The sequence below is a fragment of the Nuphar pumila genome, chromosome 2, assembly GCF_984573655.1.
Source record: "Nuphar pumila chromosome 2, dmNupPumi1.hap1.1, whole genome shotgun sequence".
Taxonomy (NCBI): Eukaryota; Viridiplantae; Streptophyta; class Magnoliopsida; order Nymphaeales; family Nymphaeaceae; genus Nuphar; species Nuphar pumila.
In genome coordinates, this window is record NC_143250.1 from 69,207,001 (window position 1) to 69,225,209 (window position 18,209).

At 35.7% G+C, this 18,209-nt stretch overlaps 1 protein-coding gene across 1 annotated transcript in view; it reads right to left on the bottom strand.

Annotated features, from left to right (window-relative positions):
* LOC149845701 (uncharacterized) overlaps positions 1-18,209 on the bottom strand; it is a 42,707-nt gene that overhangs the window by 16,116 nt on the left and 8,382 nt on the right. The window contains exons 2-4 of the mRNA XM_089989055.1: positions 10,068-10,197; positions 4,590-4,736; positions 4,380-4,470 (exon numbers count right to left, since the gene is read on the bottom strand). Coding sequence (XP_089845181.1) covers positions 4,380-4,470; positions 4,590-4,736; positions 10,068-10,193 — 364 coding nt within the window. The 5' untranslated portion in view covers positions 10,194-10,197. The remainder of the gene's footprint in view (positions 1-4,379; positions 4,471-4,589; positions 4,737-10,067; positions 10,198-18,209) is intronic.

The window sequence follows — 18,209 nt, forward strand, 5'->3', positions numbered from 1 at the left end:
TAATTTCCTCAACTTCCTTCTGATCATTCCCAATGATGATCATATCATCAACATATAGAAGCAAGATGATATGTGAAGTACCTGTAGATCTTATAAAAAGAGTAGTGTCAGTATAACATGATTTAAATCCAATATCTGCTTTAGGGGCTCGTTTAAGCCCATATAAAGCCTTCCGAAGGCGAAGAACCATATCATTTTCAATATTCAAACCAGGAGAAGGATCCATGTAAACTTCTTCATTTAAATTTTTCTTTAAGAAAGCATTTTTACCATCTAACTGATATATAGGTTAATTTCTAATAGATACTACTGTAATTAAAGTCCTAACTTTGGTTATACGAGCTACTGAGGCTCAGGTTTCCTCATAGTCTATACCATATTCTTGAGAATACCCTTTTGCAACCAACCTAGCTTTGATTTGGTATGCAAAATATCATGGGTTTTTAGGTAAGATTGAAATTCACTTGAAAGAAACTCTCTCCCTGAGTCGGAGCGGAAGGTCTTAATATTTGTTTTAAATTGATTTTTAACAAGATTATAAAAATCTTTTAAACATAAAAAAACTTCGGATTTGAACTTAAGGAAGTAGATCCAAGTATGTCTAATAAAATCATCTATGAATGTAACTTAGTATGAATAACTACTTTTTGACATGATAGAAGCGAGACTCCATACATTCGAATACACTAATTCAAAAAATGTATTTGTCAAAGAAGATCTAGATCCAAAAAGCAACATTTACATTTTTTCAATCATACAATCCTTACTTACATATTCTTTTTTCTTGCAATTTTTTTTCAAAAATAGAAAGAAAGATAGTTTGAATATACTTGTATGTCCTAATCGTCCATGCCAAAGATCTAAATTAATTTCTTAGGCAAGATTACAAAAAGAATCTTTGGGTAGACATAAATAGTTCATATAATAAAGGTTTTCTCTTCTATGGCCTTACCCAATCAGGTTCTTTGACTGAAAATCCTGCACCCAACAAGCCTCAGATGAGAAGAAAAACCTACACCCATAATAAAAAATTTGAGAAACCGAAAAAAGATTTAAATCAAGTATTGGAATAACCCTAACATTTGGAACAAAGAACTTATTTGAATCACTTGTAGTTTTGCTAAGATTTTATATACTTTTAACTTTTAAAGAAGTTCTATAGACGGTTAACACACATAAAAATATGAATTAGTGCAATCATATAGTAAGGACTTTATTATGTGACATATGAAAAGAGGCCCCTGAATGCAAAATCCAAGAGGACTTACCCAGAGGAGAAGAGGAAGAAACGGTGGCACCGGATGTAAGAGTGTCTTAGGATTTGTGAAATGACCTGAATTTGGGCAATCATCAAATCATTAAAGTTGTCTCCTTTTCTTTCTTCTTGAGGTTCTTCACTTACTGCACCCACCTTTTTGAGTTTGGGACAATCCGACCTTATGTGCCCTGATTCTTTACAATAATGACAAATAATCTTACTTCTTTTGTATCCTCCCCCATTGTAGCCTCCCCCATTATATCCTTCACCATTATATTTTTTCTCAAAGTGAGGAGGTTTTTAGGTTTTCAAATAGTTTTTGGGTCCGAGTTGAAAGTGTTGTAGGATCGAGGCAACGAGCACTAGAGGGGGGGTGAATAGTGCTTTTAAATAACGTCTTTGGAATTTTAGCAATCACACAAAGAACAAAAGAATTTATCCTGGTTCGGTCTTCCAGACCTACATCCAGTCTCCAAGCAAAATTCATTTGAGATTTCCACTATCAACCTTGTGTCACCACAAGAATATACAGACCAAATCTGGTCTCACTTTCAGTAACAAACCTACTGAAAGCAAATAACTCCTTTAAACCAAGGAGTCCTTTCCTTTTACAGAAAAACATAAGTAAGCAAACTTACAATCAACCTACGAGCCCTTCTTATGAATGCAAACGGAATGCAATTAGCTTTTGAGGTTGTTGAAATACTCAACTCACGAATTCACTGTCTCTCAAAGGAATTTGAGTGAAAAACTGAGTAAAAATATCAAGTGAGAAAATAAATACTTGAATGAATAGGAGTGAAAAGCAAAAAATTTGATCTTTGTAATTCAATGTAATTCAATTGAATTCGATGTTTTTGAGTGTGGAATGCACTTATATTTATAGTTGAAAGATTTCATACGTTGAGGGTACGAAGGGGTGTCAAAACAATCACTTTTGAACGGTCAATTCGTTTGAAAAATGAAAAGACATGTCTTTTAAAAGTTTCAGAAAAAACGGTAAAATTAGTCGACTGGAACAGTAGTTAGTCGAGTAAAATCAAATATTAGGAGACTGACAGTTATCGTCGGTCGACTAATATGTTTAAAAGAGCTGTTTGAAAATCTGAAGTTTGAAACTTAGTCGACTAAAGAAAAAGTTAGTCGACTGATAATATCATCAGTAGACTGAAAAAACCTTTCAGTCGACTGCTGCTAAATTTTCTGAAAACAAACAATCTGTACAGTCGACTAAGAAAACCTTCAATCGACTGCTGCTAAATTTTCCAGAAAATAGACATTCTGTCTGGTCGACTAAGAGTCGATTAGTCGACTAATTTAGAAAATTGATGTTTTAGCTTAGAAAAATTTGGCGAAAAAAAGTTGGTCGACCGGTGAGTCTGTTGGTCGACTAATAAACATAAAAAATTAAGTAAAGAGTTTTCTAAAACAATTTTCATGAAAGGTTCTTTTAGAAAAGTTTTTCTAAAGACTTTTTAAGTGAAATGCAATTGAGATATGCACTCTAAGTAAGGCTCTTACAAGAATCTAAGACATTTAATGAAATTTTATATTTGCACACTAGTCTTCAAAGATTCTTCATCAAATTCTTCAATTCTTGTCATCTTTCTTCATTGCCTTAGCTGAAATGCAGTTGATTCACTTGTTCATCATCAAAACCTTGTACTTGAAGTATCGTGTACGGCTTTATTGTCGTAACACGGGTCTTGATACGGTAAGAACATCATTACTAGTCTTATGCATTCTAAGTCGAGTTTTTTTTTGACATATCCGAATAAGGGTCTCACTTATAGAAGGAGCGAAAGTTCTATAAAGTAGAGATGACCAAACTTGCTCAAATTTTGGTATAAGGCTATATAAGAAAGAGAAGATTTTCTCCTTCTACTCGTTGCCTCATTTCAATTGTTGAACCTTCCCAATTAGGTTCTAGAATAGTCAATTCATCCCAAATAAGGGATAAGAAACCATAAAAAACTTACACTCTTATCTTCTTGCTTTATAGTACGTACCTTATCTTGGAGATAATATAGTCGAGCCATGTCTTTTTGAATGAATGTGCTCCTTAAGAAAATGGATGCATTGCATACCTTCTTAAACTTTATGATATTGGTAGCAATCTTGAACTCTATGGTATTCATAATCTATGAGAGTATTTGAGCATTGTTAGCCTCTCAATCGTTCATTTTTTCTTAATATTCTTGCAAAGCTTTTTCCTTTTCTTCTTTGAAAAAAACTTTGATTTGGTCTCCTTCTCTTGTTAGCTTTAGTTTGGGTTCATTAGTGTTTTTACTAACAAGACCCCGTAGCCTTTTTTTCTTGATATGGTTTTTCATAGCGATAGCCCACATCAAGTAGTTGCTTTCGTTGAGCTCGTAGGAGATAACGGAAGAGGATTCTCTTTCACCTATGGTGAAAAACACGGTGAAAGAGATGGCTTGAAGATGGAGAGCAATGTTTGAAGATGACCACCACCACAAAGAGAGCACACTTAAGATGATTTTCAATACTAATACTATAAAATAAAGTGAAAAACAATTACAATGGAATGCCACTAAGGGCTAGAAGAGATCACAAACACACAAAGACCACTATTGGGTCAAATACAATCTCACAAGGGTGACACACAAGATCACAATCTTCACAAGAACACAATATAAAAATAAATGTTTTTATATCACCACAAATATGCTTGTGAAAAGCATTAAAATGTACATGGAAAAGGATTTATTTATAAAGCCTTACATAGAGGAAAGGGAGGCGCTATTCATATTTATGACTGTGTCCAACAACTAGTTGGACTGCCTCCCAACAGTCATATTTGACTATGATGATAAAAAATAGAAAAATAAAAAGAAACTAAAAGGCTATACAATCCCTACTGAACTGTATTTATTACATGTATTAAAAAGACCAAAATACCCCTGATATATATATATACACACATTGTATTTTAACAATCGCTATTAGAGAACTGCAGAACATCACAACATCTGAGGATCAATAGATATTAGCAAGAACCAGTTCCCAACTTCATAAAAATGCTATTAGAGATGATCAACAACAATAAAAGAATGTGAGTCCTCAAAAAGAAAAAGATTTAAAAAATGGGAAGCTAAAGCACCTGAGACAATAGTGATTGGACCACGAACATCAGATAAGTTATGCTTTGTGTAATGCTTTACAAGTGATTTTATCAGCAATGACTTCCCCACCTGCAATCAAGCATGTGCAATGAGTTTAGAAGTCCAATTTGTTTAAAGATACATGGAGGCAAAAGAACAACTAATTATCTGCAGGTACAAATTCATGCCTACTCAAAGTTAAAATATACCTTTGGAGGACCATGCACTAAAACAACAAATGGAGCTGGTTCACCAGTTGAACGGTCGATTATGGGAACATGGAGCCTGCGCTGTTCCTTTTCAGATGCACGAGACTGCAAACGCCTAGCTTTCACTGATGACCTAAAAGCAAATGCCTTTTGAAACAAAAGGACAAACAGAAATCTTAAATCTTAGTAACATTTCCAGTATCAAGCACTTCCTCCATAAACCAATTCAAAGAAAAAAGCCTCGTAAGAATCTATAGTGAAGCACCATTTCTACAAGATATGATAGACAATATAATAAATATGTCTTCCACTCTATCCATTCTCTCTCTATCTTGCCATGGACAAGCAGTGTCTGTAGCAGTAAACGAAAACTTCAACCTAACCTGGTATTTTTCTTTAACTGCTAACTCAATCCATGACTCACCTCAAAATTTTATTTTATATTCTCATCCGGTTTTCCAGTCAATTAAAATATTGTGCATAAGAATGCATCCAATATTCAATGATTGATTGTATGGGATTTCTAGTTTTTTAATTATGTAGCTTATACTTGTTAGCATTGTATGCCTATCCAAGTTAAATTTTAATGATGATATTTTTAAACAACAAATTGTCAACCTTGTCGTTCTTGGGAGATTTTGAAGTTTTTGAATTTATTGTCAGATTAGATATATTAAATAAACCCAACAAATAAACCTAAAACTACATTTTCAAAATTAAGCCAAAAGTTTTCCAATGAATAGCCTTTAGAAAATGTAAACATCATGCTTTATAAATATATTTTTTTTATTGGCCTCTATAAATATATTTGTTCAAGCAGTAAAAGCGTGATATATTAGTAACATCCAACATGTCTGCCAAAATGTTTTTTCCACTATATTCTGAAAATATCGCTGATATTTGTCATATAAGTTACAATCTCATGCTTACTTGCATAGCTTTAAAATGGTTAGATTTAGTGATACGCTCGGTTTCTTGAGTTTTTCAGGCTTTTTCTATTTTTAAGTTTTGACTGTAGTTGTGGTAGAGGTATGATCTACATGCTTGATTTTATTGGGATTAGCTCTTGGAACATTCAGTTCCATCACGTGGGCAAGTTTTATGAGGTTTGAAAAATCAACAGCCCAAAATCTTCTTATATTTTCAAGCCTCCAGATATCATTCTTTTCATCAAAAAAACGTAATCCAAGGGCAGATTCCTAGTAAACTGACCATGCCAGACATATCTGTGGGGTCAGAATGCAAAAAAAAAAACACCGGAAAACACGAAAAAACCCATTTAGCATATTTTCATCAATATATATACATATATATATGCTTCAGTCTTTTGTACATATGATAGTAGAAAACATTTTGCAATTTTTTGTGGAACTAACTGTATAGAACAAGGTTATCTGCATCGTACAATACGGTATGATATGTAGTGTTATTAAAAACGTGCCTTGACGAGCAAAAGGTGTGCCTCACCTTGAGGCGAGACCCTCTGCGCCTCAAGGCGCCAGCCTGAGGCGTGAGGCGAGAAGAAGAAGAAGATTTTTTTTGTTGTTGCTTTATTGGACATTATATCTTTCAATTATATAATTAGCTTTTCAGTTATGTAATCAGTTTCTTAGTTACTTTTATATGTTAATCTCATATTTTTTAGTACTTATTTGAGATTTTCTATAGCTTATTTGGTTGTTACTTCATCAATAAAGCATCTTTTATTTATTTGTATTTTTAGATATTTTTATAATTTTTTTAAAGTTTTCAAAAAAAAAATTTGAGGCTTACGCTTTACGCCTCGCCTCAGTTTTTGGTATAGCGCCTCGTTACGCCTCGCCTCAGTTTTTGGTATAGCACCTCGTTACGCCTCGACGCTTTTCACAACAATGCTATATATAAAAACAAAACGATACATTGTATGCATTGCCTGATACAAACCCGTATTGTAACGTATCATACGATACGGGGTGTATCATACGATATAGGTGTGGCACACTTAAAAAGGACCAAAAAATATTTTTTTCATTTTTGGGTTTTAAAGGCCTCTTGAGGGTCGACTCCCTCGTTTGTGTAGATGCCATTAGAGAGGTATTCATGCACACTAGTACTCATGAGAGCGATTTGAGGGGCGATCTGTACGCAAGGGAGAGAGATTTGTGATTTCATCAAGAGTGTATTTCCACCATTTTTTCACTCAAGAAAGTGGATTAAGGCAAAAAAAAACCTATTCATTATTTCTTCTTAAGTTTTTTTGGGAGAAGATGGCATCAAATGATCTGGCATAGTAATGGGGCACTCGAATAATGAGTGAAAATCGGTTGAAAATCGAGTGCAACTACTGTTATACTATTATTTCAGTTGATGTCTCTCAATTGAAGCATCATTTAGTTAGGACACAACTAAATGTTGAGGCCTACACGTCAAGGACTTTGCTGCCGTGAAATGACAAATGCCAACAATTACTAATTGGTTGGAGAGAAAAAAGACAAGAAAAATAGATGAGTAAGGCAAAAATGGGGTATGTGTAGCCCTATGAGGACGAAGATGAGTTCCCTACTTCTGATCCTACAACCCTTAACCTTGCATCAGAAGTAAGAAGTTTTGCAGTGAAGAGAAAATGTGTGGTTGGTGCTAATAGTAGTATCGTCGACAAAAAAAAGAGGAAAAAAAGGAATACGAGGGAGTTCTTCGAGAAGAGGTAGAGCTAAAGGCTCTATTAGAAGTTTTTTTCCTCCTAAGACTGTACCTAGAGTGCAACCCGACATTCGTACAACTATGACTTCTCAGCATTTAGTCGAGCATGCGAATGTCATGATTGAGAGATAGTCTTATGATGCACGCATCCTTTTTCAATGCGGCAAGTTCATTATACAATTCATTATTGATAATGAAGCAAATTATAGAGCAACAAGTAAAGAGCTGACATAAAATTATCGGTCACTATTTTGGACCATGTGTGCTGCCTATTGCATAGACCTCATGCTTGAGGACATTAGTAGCATAGATGAGATACGACATACAGTTGAATGCTGCCAAGAAATTACAAAATTTATTTATAATTATGAATGGGTTTTGAACTTAATGAGGAAGTATACGAATGGTGCTGAGTTGATTCGTAGCGCAATTAGTAGATTTGCTACGAATTTTTCGACAATGTAGAGTCTTGTAAAGAATAAGTGCACTTAAAAAGATGTTTTCTTCAAATGAGTGGAATGCATTTTTCAATTCCCAAAAATGAAAAGAAATTGTAGATATTGTATTCAGAAGTGAAGTTTGAGATTCATGCGTGAAGTTGTTGAGAATCACTATACCTTTGGTGAAGGTACTTTATTTGGTTGACAGAGAAGACAGACCAACTATGGATTATCTCTATGAGGCCATGGATAAGGCAAAAGAAGTCATTAGAGATAATTTAAATAGAAAGAAAAAATTGCATTTACCTGTATGGAACATAATTGACTATAGGTGGATTGAGCAACTTCATCAACCTTTTCATGTTGAAGCGTATTATTTAAATCATACATTTAAATACTCTCCTATATTTAAGATGAACATGAAAGTCAACAAGGGTATCTTGGATTGCATTGAAAGGTTGAACCCTAAGTATGGCACTTAAGATCAGATTCATAAGAAAATAAAAATTTACGACAATGCATTGCATGATATGGGGAGACCTGCAGCAATGCGAAACCGTACCATGATGTGCCCAGGTAATTTACTTGTCTATTTCAATTTTATATTGTTATTTAGTTATGATGTTTTGTATGATTGTATGACTTGTATCAGTTATTGTCTTATTGATTTCTCATTTTTTTATTTTTTCAGACATGTGGTGGACTAGGTTTGGAAGTGATGTTCTAAACCTAAGAGCTTTTGTTATTCGCATCCTAAGTCAAACATGCAGTGCAAGTGAATGCGAAAGAAATTTGAGCGTCTTTGAGTAGATTCATACAAAGCAAAGAAACAGATTAGATCACAAAAGGTTTAATGACCTCGTGTACGTTCGTACAACATACGATTGAGGCAAAAGTAATTTTAAAATTATAAAGTGTATGTCATTCATGTGTTATTTAATGTTTTTTTATGCATACAAAACTCAACTAAATTTAAATTTTCCTGTTATCTTTTTAGGCAAATACAAAAGTTGTTATCAAGGAAGCACAAAGAACAATTTGATCACATCAGTTTAGAGAACTTCGATGTAATGGATGAATGGGTTCAAGAATAAGCAAACCTCTAAAATGAAGAGAACATTCAATGGATAAACGTAGAGGGAGCTTAGGACGTAGATGATGAAGACCCCACGTATATTGGAGATAATTTGAATATCGAAGGAGGAGAAGAAAAAGATAATGATGAAAATGATTATTAATGTATACTTCTTAAAAACTTGATTATGTATTGGAATTTGTAACTGTTAAGTATTCATAAATTTGATTTCTTTGTTTTTTGATGAATCTTGTGGCATGTTCTTAATTGAAGATATTACTATTTTGCATTGTTCTTGTCAGATTTGATGATTGATGATGTGCTATTTAGCTCATAGTGACATAAATGCTTCACATGTGATTTTATGGTTGCATTTCGTCATTGTTTTGTGTCATGATTTTTAGATTTTTTGCTAATTTTTCTGATTTTTTATAGAATTTTTAAGTTCTTTTATCAAAATTGGCAAATTTTTAGTATAAGATACGATACATACAACCTTGGTTTTGTTTGCAGAAGCATTGTTCCAAGGACAAAAAATGAATAGATCATGGTTACAAAGTTGAAAATCGGAATAGAATTTCTTTTAAGAAGCACTTAGCAACAATTTATTAAGATTGACCAACACAATCTTGCTAACATACGTTTCAGCATGTTACAAGACCCAACCCTCTTATTTTGCTAATATGTGCTTCAAACAGTATAATTAGATGCATTCTTTTTATTAAGAAAACAACCCAAAATCTTTTGTTAGCATTTTCATCTTGAAATTGTAACAAAAGAATGCTCGGTTTGCAGGATATCCACCCTCCACGAAGACCCAAAAATGTTATACAATCCAAACAAAAAGAAAATTATCTCAGATGAAACTAACAGTGATACAAACCCAAACATCATGAATACAATGTGCAGTGTTGGACATCAACCAGTGGCCAACTAATATCTATTTCTTCCCATGGTCATACAAAAATAAACAAATTCTTGCACACATTGGAGTTGTAATCACCAACACTCCGTACTTATAACAAAAAATGAAATGCAAGAAAAACTACCATTCTCTCATTTACACACTAATTTGAAAATTGTAATCAAAACAATCAGCTTTCTTATCATCACCAAACTAAAACCAAAAAAGATTCTCAATAAAACTCAAATTCAACAAGCATGCCTGCAGCAGTTTTCATTAACACGTGGCATAAGCCAAGCATTAATGATCAGCCACACCAACTCCTATCAGAAAACAAAAAAGTAACACACACAATAAGAAATGCAACAGAATGCACAAACCTTCGGGTTTTGCTTCTCATTGGAAATGCCACGCTTAATTTTGTCTGTTTTCTCCTTCTTCTTGGCGGATGGACCTGATTGCCTGGTCCTGTGAGCCCTATGAGTCTGATCAGCATTCACCACCATGACCCTGCAGACAACCATATCCATCACCACCACCTAACCCATTAAACCAACAATGTGGATATGCATAAATCCTTAAAACAACCAGGAATACTTTTATGCACAAACACAACATGCAACTGAAGAAGCATGCATATCTAACATCACATTTAAACATGACCTCCACCTACACAAATGCACAAAAACAGCCACATTATTATTAAGAATGTATCATAACCGGGTCGGGTTTTCTAATGTGGGTCGGGTTTTCTAATGTAACATATAGTTTTACTTTGTGTCTGGGTATGAATCCAAAATACTTAATCCAACCCAAGTTTCTGTTATATATATATATATATATATATACATGAAATAGGGCACGACTTCCTATGAGAAGAAGTTCCCCTTTGCTGCCGCAGCTCTCTCTCTCATTCATCACCCTTACTTTCTGCGTAGATGAATCAGGTGGGCCATTCTTACATGGTATCAGAGCAGGCTTCTTCACAGTGAATCGATTCCAAAAAAAAAGGGTGTGTCCAGTGAGATCGACTTCTCAGGTGGGTCGCTTCTTCCAGGACCTTCTTTCTGTCTCCTTCCTCTTTTCACCCTTCTATTTCTTCATTGGTCTTCTTTTTTTTAAATCATTTGAAAGTCTCCTTTCTTCAAACTCTACATAAATTTCTGAATCATCTAATCGGTACAGATCTGATCCCAAATCTGATCGCTAGATCAGACCTTGCGTGACTGCTGCCTTTTTTTCTTTTTTTTTGTATCACGTCTGATTTGGATCAGACTATCAGACCCAAAGGATATCTGAGGTCTGAATCTGTCCAGACGTGTATTCTGATATCAGATCTGATATCAAATCTGAAAACTGCCATCGGCTGATTTAAATTCCAATATTGCTTTTTTTTATTGTTGCATCTGTTTTGTTCAGATCTGAAACCAAGATCAGATCTGACGTTCCTCCTTCCAGTTTTCTCTTTTCTACACCTGTCACGGTCTGATCTGAATTTATTTCAGATCTAACGTTAACCAGTTCTTTCTTCCAGACTCCTCTTTTATCCTTGACTCAGTCTGATCTGAATTTATTTCAAATCTAACGTTATTCTTTGAGTGTTCGGCAGCAGTCAGATATGTTCGGTTTGTTATATATTTTTCTTGTCTCAGATCTGTTTTCATGGATTCTCCTACCCTGCCATCTAGTTTTCTAGGTCAACTTATCTCCGACAAACTGAATAATACCAACTATTTGACCTGTAAGAGGCAGATACTGCCTTTTATTAAGAGTCTCGATCTTTATGGACACCTAGATTGAATGATTTCTGCACCACCAGAATTTATTGTGCATGAAGTTATGGATGATAAAGGAGAGGCTTCTAACAGGTTGATTCAAAACCTTGAATTTACTACTTGGAGAAAACGAGATCAAGCTGTTGTAGCCTACATTACCTCTACTCTTTCACAAGAGGTTCTTGTAGGTATTCCAGATGAGTGCTCAGTGATGGAGTTGTGGGAACAACTTGCGAAGACTTATTCACAAATTTCAGAAGCAAGAATTATGCATTTGAAGGAGTTTCAACTCTTAAAGAAAGAGAACATGACTGTAACAGAGTATATGAACAAGGTGAAGATCATCACAGATCAATTGGCTATGGTGGGTTGTGTGATTTCCGATAAAGATAAAGTTCAACAAGCGCTAAACGGGCTTGGATCAGATTATCATATGTTGGTAACATCTCTCTTGTGCCTTCCTTCACTTCCTAACTTTGAGGATCTTCGGGCAAAATTGCTACAATATGAAATTTCCATTAAAGGAGAAGATGTAGGCAACAATTCAGGAAGCCAAGAAGTATTGTTTCCAGGGACATATTCAAGGAGAGGACGTGGCCACTTTCAAGGAGGACATGGACAGATAAGAAATAATCAAGAGGGCGTGGATTGTTGCCCACGCCTAGCACACCGTCAGGTGGTTTTTGGGGAAATCACAATTTCAAAAATGTTCCAACATGCTATTTGTGCAACAAAAAGGAACATATCAAGGCAAATTGTTGGCACAACCAGCAAAAAAAAGGGAAAATGAATGTCATAGGGTCGTCAAGCAAGGAAAAAGTTGGAGGAAATCAAAGGGATGAAGACAATGTCAAGAGCCTTTTAATATCAGCTTTGTCAGGATTGAATTTCAAACAGGGTGATCAGGGAACTTGATACATTGATTCTAGAGCTGCAACCCACGTGACAGGCGATACTGGTAAGATTTTGAAACCTATCCCTTATCATGGAAATGCAAGTATTAAAACTGAAGATGGAGCTCTTCATCCAATAACTTACACTGAAAATGTGAATATTCCTCTTTTCGATGGTTCCCTAAAATTGCCCAATGTTTTTCATTCTCCTAATATTGTCAAAAATATCATTTCCGTTTCTAAACTAGTTGATGACATTCACTCTTGCGTCGAATTTACTCCTTTTGTCTATGTCAAGGATCCACTCACGAAGAAAATGCTCGTTAAGGGAGAGCGAAAGGGAAACATGTATATCCTCAAAGAAACTTCTTCACCTGTTCGTAAAGCTGGATCAAAATCGTCCATTGATCAGTCATTCAAATTGGATTCATCTAAGGATTGTTTGAGTTTGTCCTCGTATAATAAGTCAAATATTTGGCATCGCTGTTTGGGTCATTGTAATAACTCTTTTCTTGAAAAACATGTGTCGAGCGGTCTTATTTCAAAGTCAAGTCCATATAATAAGGTTGATGGTTTCCTTTGTTCTAGTTGTCAGTTGTGTAAGAGTCGTGTACTTCCCTTTAATTCAATAAATGAAAGAGCTTATTTTTCTTTTGAACTTGTTCATTCTGATGTTTGGGGACCTGCTCCACAACCCTCTTTATCTAGTAGTCGTTACTGTATCACATTCATTGATAGTTATTCCAGATATACTTGGATTTATTTTATGAAATACAAATCTGAGGTATTCAAATTCTTTCGTTTATTTCATGCACTTGTTGTCAATCAATTCTCGGCAAGTATTCAACATTTTCAGTGTGACGGAGGGAGAGAGTATCTATCAAAGGAATTTACTGAATTTCTTCAAAATAATGGGATAAGGCATAGAATATTTTGCCCACACACACCACAACAAAATGGGGTTGCGGAAAGAAAACATTGTCATATTGTTGAAAGTGCCCTAAGTATGTTGCATGACACCCATATTCCTTTAAGTCTTTGGACAGAAGCTTTTCACTCTGTAGTTTATGTAATAAATCGCTTACCGATGAGATTGTTGAATAATTTGACTCATTATTTCGTGTTGATTGGTACACAGCCTCAATACAATCAACTACGAGTATTTGGATGTGTATGCTATGTTCACATTGACAGTTCCCAACGTAACAAATTTCAGGATAAAGCTTGTAGATGCAGGTTTGTTGGGTATGTTGATGAATATAAAGGATATTGATGCTATGATCCAGACACTCGATGCATTAAAATCTCACGAAACATTGTCGACGCATTAAAATCTCACGAAACATTGTCTTTGATGAGAGCAATGTTCAGGACTTGAACAAAGAAGCAAGGGTTACCAAGGAAGAAGAAAGCTATCAGCCGTGGCTAGCAAATGAATTATTTGATCAGCTAGAGATGGATAACTCTACTCCATGTCATACAGTGATAGATGAGTGTGAGCCCATGGAAACCAATGCAGAACCTAATGGGAACGTGTTGACAGTTGCTCAGGAATCTATTATCTCCCATCGCAGAAGAAACCCTAACATCTGGTACAGCTTGTTCAGATGACAGAAGATTTAAAGGGGCAGTATATGCCAGGAAAAAAGATACACCCCACATAACTGAGCAGGTCAGACGTTCAAAAAGGATCAGACACCCTATTGAAAGATGGGTAAGCTATGAGAACTTTTTCACAGAAATGCAGTTATTTGTTGCACAAATTAAAAAACAGGAAGAACCCATCGATTTCTCCCAAGCCTCCTTGTCATCAAAATGGGCAGATGCTATGAATGAAGAAATGGGAGCCTTGCATGAATGTAGGACCTGGGAAATAGTTCCTAGACCTCCGGATAAGAATGTTGTAGGGTCTAAGTGGGTATATAAAATAAAGTACAAACCTGACGGATCTATTGAAAGATATAAGGCAAGACTAGTCGCTAAAGGCTTCACACAAGCATATGGAGAAGACTATGACGAGACCAGTGTTGTGAAAAGCGTTGAGGCGTAGCGAGGCGCTCCACCAAAATCTGAGGCGAGGCGTAAGCCTCGAGGCGCAAAGCGTAAGCCTCAAAAAACATTTTTATTAAAACTTAAAAAAGACTATAAAAATTATCTAAAATTATAAATAAATAAGAAATGCTTTATTGATGAAGCAACAACCAACAAAAAATAAAAAATCTCAAATAAATACGGAAAAAATATGAACTGCAACATAGAATATCCGTAAGCATCCTTGTGGACAAAAAACAAACGAATTATTCTTTTCTAAAAAGAATCAAAACTGCTCTGGAACTTAACACATAGATCACTTTCTGTCAATGTGCTTAATACAGAAACTCAAAACTGTCATTAGGCTTAATACATCTATATCCTGTTATGGAACTTAACATAAATAAATTTCTGTCAATATCCTTAATACAAAAATTCATCAAAACCAAAAACATGCAAAGTAGGGATTTCTACGTAATTATTCTTTTTATCAAACACACGTATCAGATTATTAAGTCTATAAAAAAAAATTTAATGATGGAAAGGCATATCAGATAGACTTGAAGATTATCATCAGAAGCAAAACACGCAGATGTAGGGATTTCAACTTATTATATATTTTTTCCTCAATGTCAAATCCGCATATCAAAAATTTTCCCTAGGCTGGTAATGCATATCAGGTGTATTTGCAGATTTTCATTAACAACAAAAACACGTAGATACCACGATTTCAACATATTATATCTTTTTCACTGTCAAACACGCGTATCAAAATTTTCCCCAATGCTGGAAATGCATATCAGGTGTATTTGCAGATTTTCATTAAAAACAAAAACACGTAGATACCACGATTTCAACATAGTATATCTTTTTCACTGTCAAACACGCGTATCAAAATTTCCCCAATGCTGGAAATGCATATCAGGTGTATTTGCAGATTTTCAGCAAAAGCAAAAACACGCAGTTGCAGTGATCGTATCCATTAACATACAAAAAAATTAATCATCTAATGAAACATAAAACACAGACATTTTTTAATGTAACACCAAGTTTCTGTACATAAAAGAAAACGCAGGACCCCTAGCAGAAACATGACAGAATGTATTTGGCACAGAATCATCCGGACAAAAATAAATAAAATCACGCCTCATAGCAAAGTGCGCAGGTTTCTAATCTTTTGTTTTTCTTTTATTTTCAGATGCATATTGAGAATGTCGAGCACATTCAGAGGTGTATTGAAAACGCAGAACACCTTTGGATGTGTATTGAAAACGCAAAACATACTCGGAAGCATCTTGAAAACGCAGAGCACATTCAGAGGTGTATTGAAAACGCAGAACACATTAACTGAAAACAAAAGGAATAAATTAGAATAGTTGAATGCATTTTTGTGCATGAACTACGGCAAAAAGAGAGACAAAATATGTGCATCAGTGCATTTTTTTGTATCACGCGAGAGACGAGAGAAGAGATAAGAAAAAGAGGAGGAGAACGAGAGAGCAAAAAAAATCCATACCTGTTTCGGGGCTCCACCACGCGAGAGAGAATGTTGTGAGCCTGTGAGAGCCGTGAGGGAGAGAAGGTTGTGAGAAAAAAAATCAAAACACATAAAAGGAGTAGGTAGGGCTTTGTTTAAGCCTTATTTTTTTGGTCGAATGAGGGTTTTGACCCTTATTTGACCAAATAAATCGAGGCGGGTACGCCTCAGTCCGAGGCGCGCCTCGCCTCAAGGCGTGCGCCTCAAGGCCTATGAGGTGCACGCCTCAAGGGTATTGCGTTTCAAGCCTGCGCCTCAAGGCACGAAGGCCCTCGCCTTGAGGCGAGGCGCGCTTTTTGCGCCTTGAGGCACGTTTTTAACAACACTGGACGAGACCTTTAGTCCAGTTGTAAAAATGGGAACCATTCGACTTGTGTTATCCTTAGCAGTTCAGCATGGATGTTCTCTAAGTCAACTTGATGTTAAAAATGCATTCTTACATGGTGATCTAAAGGAGGAAGTTTACATGGAGCAGCCCCTTGGTTATGCAGAAAATAATCCTGAGACACATGTTTGCAGGTTGCGATGAGCTATTTATGGGCTAAAACAAGCATCTCGTTCATGGTTTGATAGTTTCTCCATTGAAGTACAACAATATGGATTCGTCCGTTCTCAACTTGATCATTCATTGTTCATTTTTTAAGAACACCAGGTCAGCACCTTACTTCTCATATACGTAGATGACATTATTATTACAGGAAGTTCTTGTAAGCATATAGAGACCACAAAGATCCTATTGAGTCAGAAGTTCAAGATGAAGGACCTGGGTGTCCTACGATATTTCTTGGGGGTTAAAGTGGATCGACAAAATACTAACCTCTTATTGACCCAACACAAGTATGCTCTGGATCTTTTGAAGAAGTCAGGAACGAAGAACTGCAAGCCATTGAATACTCCTAGCGTGTTAAATCATAAACTCAGTGCTCGGGATGGGGAGATCTATGAGGATCCGAAGTATTATCGTCGCTTAGTTGGAATGCTTCAATATCTTACTTTTACGAGGCTGAATATTGTGTATGCAATGAATCAAGTCTCTCAGTTCATGCACGATCCACGTACAGAACACATGAATGCAGTTAAAAGAATTCTTCGGTACTTGAAGAGTACTCTTGGAGATGAACTTGTTTATCGTCAATCAAAAGCAAAAGGAAAACATAGACAACTAGAAGTGTATGCAGATGTAGATTGGGCAGAAGATCCAGATGATAGAAAGTTAGTTTCTGGGTATTGTGTGTATGTTGATGAAAACTTAATAGCATGGAGTAGCCGGAAGCAATGTGTTGTTGCGCGTTCCAGTACAGAAGCTGAGTACCGATCCATGGCGTCTGCTACTGCTGAAGTTACATGGTTAAGACATTTATTAACCGAGATAGGAGAAAAGGTGAAGGTTGTGAATCTGTTTTGCGATAATCAAAGTGCCATTCAAATTGCTTTCAATCCTATCTACCATGGTCGAACGAAACACATAGAGATCGATCAACATTTTGTTCGACAGAAGGTAGAGGACAAAGAACTTATCCCAGTTTATGTACCAACAGGAGACCAAGTTGCTGACCTACTTACCAAAGGACTTACGAGTGCACGGTTTTGGTATCTCAAAGGCAAGTTGTCCATGGTACAGGACCATGCACAACTTGAGGGAGGGTATTAAGAATGTATCATAATCGGGTCGGGTTTTCTAATGTAACATGTAGTTTTACTTTGTGTCTGGGTATGGATCCAAAATACTTAATCAAACCCAGTTACTGTTTTATATATATACATTGTTGAGAATAGGTGGTTTTAAGTTTAAGCCTTATTAAATTAGAGGTGATTTGAAATTTTATTAAATAATGGACTTAGATGTAATTTCTTCCTTTTGGCTTATCTCTATTTAACATAGAGAGTAGCTGCCCTAATCGAATATGAAGTTTACTTTCTGTGCAGCCATCTCTCTCTCTCTCTCTCTCTCTCTCTCTCTCTCTCTCCCCAAGGTTCGGTGCTTCTCATCCATCCTTCAACATGGTATCAGAGCAGTCGATCGTGAACAATCTACGGTTGATCTACACCTTCAGAAAAAAAAATTATATATTCAAATCAGGTCAGTTTTCTTTTAAGATGTGTCATCAGATCTAAGGGAGCATCGTGGGAGTGTGGCTTCAGATCTGGCAGCCGTAACCCTTGAGCCATGCCGTGATTTTTGGGTTTGGCAGCTTATAACAGATAGTATGTGTTGTTGCCGTGATTTTGTATCGTGTCCCTTGAAGAAATGATCTTCCTTCTTCATATGTCGTGATTTCAGCATCT